The sequence below is a fragment of the Oncorhynchus gorbuscha genome, linkage group LG02 (assembly GCF_021184085.1).
Source record: "Oncorhynchus gorbuscha isolate QuinsamMale2020 ecotype Even-year linkage group LG02, OgorEven_v1.0, whole genome shotgun sequence".
Classification (NCBI taxonomy): domain Eukaryota; kingdom Metazoa; phylum Chordata; class Actinopteri; order Salmoniformes; family Salmonidae; genus Oncorhynchus; species Oncorhynchus gorbuscha.
In genome coordinates this window covers 100,262,448-100,273,219 of record NC_060174.1, presented here as the reverse complement: position 1 = coordinate 100,273,219, position 10,772 = coordinate 100,262,448, and the positions used below count along the sequence as shown (strand labels likewise).

Sequence of the window (10,772 nt, the reverse complement as noted above, 5' to 3'; positions counted from 1 at the left end):
GTGCTACAGACTGCTATATCGGTCCAGTACCAGTATGCTACAGACTGCTATATCGCTCCAGTACCAGTATGCTACAGACTGCTATATCGGTCCAGGACCAGTATGCTACAGACTCTTATATCGGTCCAGTACCAGTATGCTACAGACTGCTATATCGCTCCAGTACCAGTATGCTATAGACTGCTATATCGCTCCAGTACCAGTATGCTACAGACTGTTTTATCGCTCCAGTACCAGTGTGCTACAGACTGCTATATCGGTCCAGTACCAGTATGCTACAGACTGCTATATCGCTCCAGTACCAGTATGCTACAGACGGTTATATCGGTCCAGGACCAGTATGCTACAGACGGTTATATCGGTCCAGTACCAGTATGCTACAGACTGCTATATCGCTCCAGTACCAGTATGCTATAGACTGCTATATCGCTCCAGTACCAGTATGCTACAGACTGCTATATCGCTCCAGTACCAGTATGCTATAGACTGCTATATCGGTCCAGTACCAGTATGCTACAGACTGCTATATCGGTCCAGTACCAGTATGCTACAGACTGCTATATCGCTCCAGGACCAGTATGCTACAGACTGCTATATCGGTCCAGTACCAGTATGCTACAGACTGCTATATCGCTCCAGTACCAGTATGCTACAGACTGCTATATCGGTCCAGTACCAGTATGCTACAGACTGCTATATCGGTCCAGTACCAGTATGGTACAGACGGCTATATCGCTCCAGTACCAGTGTGCTACAGACTGCTATATCGGTCCAGTAACAGTATGCTACAGACTGCTATATCGGTCCAGTAACAGTATGCTACAGACTGCTATATCGGTCCAGTACCAGTATGCTACAGACTGCTATATCGGTCCAGTACCAGTATGCTACAGACTGCTATATCGGTCCAGTACCAGTATGCTACAGACTGCTATATCGGTCCAGTACCAGTATGCTACAGACTGCTATATCGCTCCAGGACCAGTATGCTACAGACTGCTATATCGGTCCAGTACCAGTATGCTACAGACTGCTATATCGCTCCAGTACCAGTATGCTACAGACTGCTATATCGGTCCAGTACCAGTATGCTACAGACTGCTATATCGGTCCAGTACCAGTATGGTACAGACGGCTATATCGCTCCAGTACCAGTGTGCTACAGACTGCTATATCGGTCCAGTAACAGTATGCTACAGACTGCTATATCGGTCCAGTAACAGTATGCTACAGACTGCTATATCGGTCCAGTACCAGTATGCTACAGACTGCTATATCGGTCCAGTACCAGTATGCTACAGACTGCTATATCGGTCCAGTACCAGTATGCTACAGACTGCTATATCGGTCCAGTACCAGTATGCTACAGACGGCTATATCGCTCCAGTACCAGTATGCTACAGACTGCTATATCGCTCCAGTACCAGTATGCTACAGACTGCTATATCGGTCCAGTACCAGTATGCTACAGACTGCTATATCGGTCCAGGACCAGTATGCTACAGACTGCTATATCGGTCCAGTACCAGTATGCTACAGACTGCTATATCGGTCCAGTACCAGTATGCTACAGACTGCTATATCGCTCCAGGACCAGTATGCTACAGACTGCTATATCGGTCCAGTACCAGTATGCTACAGACTGCTATATCGGTCCAGGACCAGTATGCTACAGACTGCTATATCGGTCCAGTACCAGTATGCTACAGACTGCTATATCGGTCCAGTACCAGTATGCTACAGACTGCTATATCGGTCCAGTACCAGTATGCTACAGACTGCTATATCGCTCCAGTACCAGTATGCTACAGACTGCTATATCGGTCCAGTACCAGTATGCTACAGACTGCTATATCGGTCCAGGACCAGTATGCTATAGACTGCTATATCGGTCCAGTACCAGTATGCTACAGACTGCTATATCGGTCCAGTACCAGTATGCTACAGACTGCAATATCGGTCCAGTACCAGTATGCTACAGACTGCTATATCGCTCCAGTACCAGTATGCTACAGACTGCTATATCGGTCCAGTACCAGTATGCTACAGACTGCTATATCGGTCCAGGACCAGTATGCTATAGACTGTTATATCGCTCCAGTACCAGTATGCTACAGACTGCTATATCGGTCCAGTACCAGTATGCTACAGACTGCTATATCGGTCCAGGACCAGTATGCTACAGACTGCTATATCGCTCCAGGACCAGTATGGTACAGACGGCTATATCGGTCCAGTACCAGTATGCTACAGACTGCTATATCGCTCCAGTACCAGTATGCTACAGACTGCTATATCGGTCCAGTAACAGTATGCTACAGACTGCTATATCGGTCCAGTACCAGTATGCTACAGACTGCTATATCGGTCCAGTACCAGTATACTACAGACTGCTATATCGGTCCAGTACCAGTATGCTACAGACTGCTATATCGGTCCAGTACCAGTATGCTACAGACTGCTATATCGGTCCAGTACCAGTATGCTACAGACTGCTATATCGCTCCAGTATTACAGCACGAGTAAAGGCCCAGTGTACTACTTTTTCTGCAGCACCTTCAGCACCCCTATTTCCAGCAGCTATGGGCACACTTAAATTAAGAGAGCATGATAAAGAATTGGGCTGCAGAGGAAGCACTTTCCCACCACATTTGTGTATCCTGGTTTGGGGCACCAACAACGTTTTACAATCAGGAAAAGTCACATCCTGAGAGAGATTGTTCATCTCTTTCATAATTGGGCGTAAATTACCCACAAGGGGCCTGTGTTTACACAATCTCTTGAGGTTAGGTTCGAAGTAATCCGTCACAGTACACCATGTGGTATAGCCTACTGGATATATTTTTGAACCCTTGTGTGAGAGACCAATCACTGGTAACAAGGGCCGCTCTAACATTTTGGCAGCGCTGCGATTGGCCGAAAGTTCCACTGGCGCCACGTGATTATTTAACCTATCCCACACTTGACAGGTCGTGTCCCCATACTTTGAAGGCCACCTGTAGCTGAGACTGATAGTCTTGTCGTGTGCCATTGGTACATATTTCGGGGGAATGTCTGCCCATGTGAGTTTGAGGGATAGCAGTTCATCGGAGGAGGACAGCCGACCGGAGCTTGAGAGGACGATGGATGGCCTCAAAACTCAAGTGACAAGACACCATCATCCCTTCAGTGTGGAGGCTATAATGTCAAGTAGAAAGATTCACAGTGAGTTTACAAGCAAACCCGACAATGTCTCTGTGGTTACATTTTCAAAGACGCAGAACTCTCCGTACCTGTGCAGAGAGAGCTACAGCCCTCCCGCGGGAATCCGAAAGCACTTTATCCCACTGTCGCCTGTAAAGTCAGAGTCCTCCGAGCCGGATGATTGCGCTCCCTGGGTTATGAGCCCAAGATTCTCTGCACAAACGCGTAAGTAATTTTTGGAGAAAATCTATGGTTTTTATGTAGACTAATCGGAACACATTTGGAAGGTGTACTTCTCCTCACTATTTCTCATAACCTATTATTTTATATTTAGGGATAAAAAGTACAGTACATTATCAAACAGTTTTATCTCAATCTCTTCATTCAAAGACTCAATCATGGACACTCTGACTGACAGTTGTGGCTGCTTTGCGTGATGTATTGTTGTCCCTACCTTCTTGCCCTTTGTGCTGTTGTCTGTGGCCAATAATGTTTGTACTATGTTTTGTGCTGCTACCATGTTGTGCTGCTACCATGTTGTTGTTATGTTGTGTTGCTACCATGCTGTGTTGTCATGTGTTGCTGCCTTGCTATGTTGTTGTCTTTAGGTCTCTCTTTATGTAGTGTTGTGTTGTCTCTCTTGTCGTGATGTGTGTTTTGTCATATATTTATATATATATATATATATATTTTTTTTCCATCATTGTAAAAAAGAATTTGTTCTTAACTGACTTGCCTAGTTAAATAAAGGTTAAATAAAAAATATTGTAAAATACAAATAAATTAACATATAATTTGTATGTGTGCTGCCTGTCTCGTAAAATCCTATTGTATGGCAGACAAATTCAATTTATTTAACAGGGTGTAAACTAAAACTATTTGTGCAAGTATTTACTTTGAATATATCTGAATGTTTGTGTAGAAAATCCTTACCATAAGGTAAGCGTCTTAATATTCCATCTATTAGACCAATATGTGACAAATAAGTATTAGGAAAACCATTTGGTTAGGCCTGGGTCTTTACAGAGTTATTTGAGTTAATAAAATGGCTTACTGTGGGTCTTGTAAGTTATACTGCTACAACCTCATCTTTCATTTGAAAACAGTATTCAACCTTTTACATTATTTATTTGGGATATTAAGAATTATTTCTATCTTATCTTTTTTGGAATATCAGGCAGGTCTTCAAACCCTTTAATTGAGTTTGTTCATGTGGTTTGTGTGTAATTGTCATCATTGCTTTAAATTAATCAACAAATAATAGGCCTCCTCTCCCTTGACAGGAGTATGTGTATCCATCGCAATGTTTGACGTTTCCATTTAACAATGAACCACAACAAGCTTAGTAAGAAACAGTTGATTGGATCACATATTCCATCACTCCAAAATCACTCTATTTTATGCAAAGAAAATGTTATATAGTCAATTCACTTGTACAGCACTTAGGGGAAATTAGCATGCCAACGTTTCAATTTCAGTTTAAAATTGCTATCGGCCCAACCAATACCTTTGGGTACACACACAATCAGTTCATACTGTATCTCTAACACTGTTCATTGATCTGTCAGGATGATGTGATAATACTATATTAGGTACACACACAATCAGTTCATACTGTATCTCTAACACTGTTCATTGATCTGTCAGGATGATGTGATAATACTATATTAGGTACACACACAATCAGTTCATACTGTATCTCTAACACTGTTCATTGATCTGTCAGGATGATGTGATAATACTATATTAGGTACACACACAATCAGTTCATACTGTATCTCTAACACTGTTCATTGATCTGTCAGGATGATGTGATAATACTATATTAGGTACACACACAATCAGTTCATACTGTATCTCTAACACTGTTCATTGATCTGTCAGGATGATGTGATAATACTATATTAGGTACACACACAATCAGTTCATACTGTATCTCTAACACTGTTCATTGATCTGTCAGGATGATGTGATAATACTACATTAGGTACATGTTTTCTATCAGGATGATGTGATAATACTACATTAGGTACATGTTTTCTATCAGGATGATGTGATAATACTACATTGGGTACATGTTTTCTATCAGGATCAGGACACAGTATTTACTTTGTCACTCAAGTAGCTTATCCATGTGTTAAATTAAATCAGCATTGGCTCTGAACCTCTCTCTCTCTCTGTCTCTCTGTCTCGCTCTCTGTCTCTCCAGGGCAGGTAAGTCCTACATGTCCTCTGCGGAAGCACAAGACCAACAGAAAGCCTCGTACTCCCTTCACCACCTCCCAGCTGCTGTCTCTGGAGCGTAAGTTCCGTCAGAAGCAGTACCTGTCTATTGCTGAGCGGGCCGAGTTCTCCAGCTTTCTGACCTTGACTGAGACCCAGGTCAAGATTTGGTTCCAGAACCGCCGGGCTAAGGCCAAGAGACTACAGGAGGCCGAGCTGGAGAAGCTCAAAATGGCTGCCAAACCCGCGCTGCACCCGGGCTTTACGTTACCCATGCCCATGGGAGCACAGCTCCACACAGCCGTCTCCCTCTACGGACAGTCCTACCCCTACCACCGTCCCATGCTGCCCCTCTCACCCATGGGGTTGTACGCTACACCTCTGGGATACAGCATGTATCATCTATCAGGATGATGGAATATACTTCTCTGCTCGCTGGACTATTCTGTTCATATTAGTCTTTGACACGTGGACATAACTCTTTTTAAAAATACTATCTTTTTCTCCTTGCTATGAAACAACACTGAAATTTCGTTTTTTTTTTTACACCTGAAGATACAGCGCCTCAATCACGAAAGAGCCTTGAAGACTTAAATGAATTGTTTTCTGGTGTCTTGTTTTTCTTCTACTGATTTGGATATCAAGGCCAAATTAACTAGTGGTTCTGTTTTACTTCATGTCATATATTCCAATGCAAATGTTTATCCAATTGCCTCTGATATTGACAACATGTAGTTCGATTACTTCCATTCCACTTGTCATCTAGTTAGCATAGAAGATTCAACTAAGGCCCATAATTCTGTTCGGTCCCGGGTGGATCCAAACTTCAGGACTGTCTCATTTTTACCTCTACTTGACGACAGACAAGTTTGATTTCCGACTGCTTTCATCCCATATCGAAGTCTAATAAATTAGTTGTGGGAACTGTTGTCTTTTTTTTTCAGAAACTCAACTAATTCAAATGTGTTGCTATTTTTACGGTAGATTTGACTGTCGCAACACATTCTATTCACTACTTCTGTTCTGTCAGGCATTTGTAGTCTTCGATTCATTTGTGTATACTTATTTATTTTGCTTTCACTCTAAACTTTTAATGCTGGAAATGAATTGATTGAGTGATTCATGTTTCGTATTTATAACATGTAGCTCAAATGTGGCAAAAGTTTATACTTTTTAATCTTTCATTTAAATGTTCCTTTGGAAGGAGCTATACTATGCATCTTTATAAATACTTTTTAATCTTTCATTTAAATGTTCCTTTGGAAGGAGCTACTCTATGCAGTTTTATAAATACTTTTAAATTTGGTTATGTATGTCATTCACAAGAATCAAATTAAAAACGTTTAAAACATATGTTTTCTTCTTGAGATATTATGTAAGTCGGAATATGTTGTTACGTATCACATGACCTACATTTTCCACAGACACAGCTGATGTGTGGTATGGTAACATGGTTGATAATGTTTATGTCAATATTTGACAACCCTCAACTGTAAGCACATAAAAGTGAGATTTCCAGATATTATAAAACTGTTGTAAACCATATCAGTGAATGTCATTTTAAAACAATGTTTCATTAAGTTGTCATGGATTTTGCAGTGTTATGCTTCCAGTACGTAATATAATGATTTAATTTCATGTGAAATTGTGTTAATGTCAATTGAAATCGAGAAATGCAGAGCCCCAAACCATAGCATTTAAACTATACCACCTTCCCTCATCTCAGCCCTTCACATTCTGAAAGCAGTAACTTCAGCATGAATCTGTGGAACGATAAGTAGAGCTGTACCTGTGTCTCAAACACTGTCGTGCGTCATACCTTTGGGTTATTTCAATTGCAAAAGTTGTTAAGCTACTAAGATTTAAACATGCCAGGTTTAAGATGGCAGTAGTATTATTTCCCGAGCAGCATTCTTGGGACTAATTGACCTTAATGCTATTGTTGTTGTTGTTGTTGTTGTTTTTTTGTTGTCAACTGTGTCCGGCTTCTACAACACTTCTGCTTGTGTGAAACACCATTGGTTTGGAAAGCCAGATTGGTCATGTTTTATGGTCCTCCTACCGTCCTTGTTATATCATTCATCAGGGCCCTAACCCTATAAAGTTAGCTGCATTGGTGGCAATTGTAAGAGCTGCTTACAACTTCCGTGTGACTTTGATGTAATGAGGAAATCATTTATAGGCAGCAGTCTATTTATGAGCTTCCCTTTAATCAAAACAAGGCAGCGAGGCAAGCCCTCAGCGCAGTCAAGCAATCAGCTTAATGAACAGCAGATTGGCAGAGATGTTCGAGGATCTGTTTGGAAATGTCAGGTTGAGGCTATATTACTTGAGGGAGAAGTTCTTTATCTATTGAAACAATGTTCTATATTTGTGCTAAATAAATGGTTTCACCGTTATTGTGATAATTTTTTGTGATGGCATGCTCTTTTGACCTTCAAGGCATTCATTAAAGAGGCCAAATATTTTATTAGATTGATTCTGATTTTAAATAAACAAACATATTTATAACAAGAAGCAAAATACTGAGAAATCATTATGTCAATGTGTTGTTACACCACTCTAGAGCCAGAGGATATCAGTGGTGAAAAGTACTTCAGTAAAAATACTTTAAAGTACTACTTAAGTAGTTTTTTGGGGGGTATCTGTACTTTACTATTTATATTTTTGACACCTTTTACATTCCTAAAGATAATAATGTACTTTTTACTCCATACATTTTCCCTGACAGAAAAATGGTCAAATTCACACACTTATCAAGATAACATCCCTGGTTGTGCCTACTGCCTCCGATCTGGCGGACTCACTACAGATGTGCTTCGTTTGTTAATTATGTCTCAGTGTTGGGAGGGTGCCGCTGGCTATTCGTAAATAAAATAAAAATACAAAAATGGTGTAGTCTAGTCATTTAAATTATTTAGACTTTAACTTTCAGATTTGAATACTTAAGTCAATTTTTGCAATTACATTTACTTTTGATACTTATAAGTATATTTTAAACCAAATACTTTTACTCAAGTAGACTTTCACTTTTACTCATTTTCTATTAAGGGTATCTTTACTTTTACTAAAGAATGACAATTGGGTACTTTTTCCACCATTGGAGGAGATGACCTTTGAGTGTTTGGGAATATGTCATTCAACCACGGAGAGGATCCGTGTCAGATACCTCCTCTAGTGGTACTGTTGGATATAGCACCTTGGGAACAAACTGCTGAGGAGTTCAGGGCCAAGGTAAATTAAGAATGGAAACAAATACACTCACATACTTTGCATTTGAATGTAATGATTTGTAATGTTATGTAATGTAATGTTTTTTTTTTTGTTAAAAAAATAAATAATTACCCCCTTTTTCATGGTATCCAATTGTTCGTAGCTACTATCTTGTCTCATCTCTACAACTCCCGTACAGGCTCGTGAGAGACAGAGCAGAGTGGTCATGCGTCCTTCAATACACAACCCAACCAAGCCACACTGCTTCTTATCACAGCGCACATCCAACCCGGAAGCCAGCCGCACCAGCCAGCCGCCAGCCGCAATGTGTCAGAGGAAACACCTTGCACCTGGCAACCTTGGTTAGTGCGCACTGCGCCCAGCCTGCCACAGGAGTCGCTGGTGCGCGATGAGACAAGGATATCCCTACCGGCCAAGCCCTCCCAAACCCGGACGTCGTTGCTACAGAGCCTGGGCGTGGACCCAGAGTCTCTGGTGGCACAGAGACTCTGGGCCCTTAACCACTGCGCCACCCGGGAGGCCTTTTAATGTATTGTAATGTAATGTATTTGTACAAATTGTGGACCACCAGTTGCATTCTAGATTATTCTGATCACATGTTTAATTTATAAGATCATGTTTAGTCAGAAATGTGTATTGTAAAATAACATTTTGAAGTGTGTATTGGCCATTGCCTTCTGTTTGTTTTCACAAGGACTTGATGAGCCCATTTCTTCCTCTTGGCCAAGGACCTCAGGAAGCTGCAAGCCCAGCAATGGGGACACAGGGGTGTAAATCTGTTTTTAAATTTATATTGTGTAATGAGTCAGAGGCAATCTTCCACACAACAGAGCGCACATTGTTCCGATGTATTTTTAATGTAATCTCTCCATCTCATCGCACCATTGAGGAGGGGAGCTGGAGATAGGAGCAGAGAGGTACAGAGAGGTACAGACGGGAGCAGAGAGGAGCAGAGAGGTACAGAGAGAAACAGAGAGGAGCAGAGAGGAGCAGAGAGGTACAGAGGAGCAGAGAGGTACAGAGGAGCAGAGAGGAGCAGAGAGGTACAGAGAGAAACAGAGAGGAGCAGAGAGAAACAGAGGAGCAGAGAGGTACAGAGAAACAGAGAGGAACAGAGAGGAGCAGAGAGGTACAGAGAGAAACAGAGAGGAGCAGAGAGAAACAGGAGCAGAGAGGAGCAAAGAGAAACAGAGGAGCAGAGAGAAACAGAGAGGAGCAGAGAGGTACAGAGAGGTACAGAGAGAAACAGAGAGGAGCAGAGAGAAACAGAAGAGCAGAGAGGAGCAGAGAGAAACAGAGGAGCAGAGAGAAACAGAGAGGAGCAGAGAGGTACAGAGAGGTACAGAGAGAAACAGAGAGGAGCAGAGAGAAACAGAGGAGCAGAGAGGTACAGAGAGGAGCAGAGAGAAACAGAGAGAGGAGCAGAGAGGTACAAAGAGGAGCAGAGAGGTACAGAGAGAAACAGAGGAGCAGAGAGGTACAGAGAGAAACAGAGAGGAGGAGAGAGGTACAGAGAAACAGAGAGGAGCAGAGAGGTACAGAGAAACAGAGAGGACCAGAGAGGAGCAGAGAGGTACAGAGACAAACAGAGAGGAGCAGAGAGGTACAAAGACAAACAGAGAGAAACAGAGAGGAGCAGAGAGAAACAGAGGACCAGAGAGGTACAGAGACAAACAGAGAGAAACAGAGAGGAGCAGAGAGAAACAGAGAGTTGCAGAGAGAAACAGAGAGGAACAGAGAGGAACAGAGAGTAACATAAAATAGCAGAGAGTAACAGAGAGTAGCAGAGAGGAACAGAGAGGAGCAGAGAGGAACAGAGAGGAACAGAGAGGAACAGATAGTAACAGAGAGGAGCGGAGAGGAACAGAGACAAACAGAGAAACAGAAAGGAACAGAGAGGAGCAGAGAGGAACTGAGAGGAACAGAAAGGAACAGAGAGGAACAGAGAGTAGCAGAGAGGAACAGAGAGGAACAGAGAGGTACAGAGAGAAACAGAGAGGAGCAGATATGAGCAGAGAGAAACAGAGAGGAACAGAGAGGAGCAGAAAGGAACAGAGAGGAACAGAGAGTAGCAGAGAGGAACAGAGAGGAGCAGAGAGGAACAGAGAGGAGCAGAGAGGAGTAGAGAGGAA

At 42.1% G+C, this 10,772-nt stretch overlaps 1 protein-coding gene across 1 annotated transcript; it reads left to right on the top strand.

The window, feature by feature from the left end:
* Positions 1 to 2,968: 2,968 nt before the first annotated feature.
* Positions 2,969 to 8,094, top strand: LOC123995032 (homeobox protein MSX-2-like). The gene is made up of 2 exons (XM_046298262.1): positions 2,969 to 3,408; positions 5,393 to 8,094. The coding sequence occupies exons 1-2, from the start codon at positions 3,051 to 3,053 to the stop codon at positions 5,818 to 5,820; spliced, it is 786 nt and encodes a 261-aa protein (XP_046154218.1). The 5' UTR covers positions 2,969 to 3,050; the 3' UTR covers positions 5,821 to 8,094.
* The last annotated feature ends 2,678 nt before the right edge of the window (positions 8,095 to 10,772 follow it).

What these genes read in the sequence shown, in the direction of transcription:
- LOC123995032 (XM_046298262.1), top strand. Translation starts at nt 3,051, where the DNA reads ATGTCTGCCCATGTGAGTTTGAGGGATAGCAGTTCATCGGAGGAGGAC. An exon ending in AAGATTCTCTGCACAAACGC is followed by an intron (nt 3,409 to 5,392) that starts GTAAGTAATTTT and finishes CTGTCTCTCCAG; the next exon opens with GGCAGGTAAGTCCTACATGT.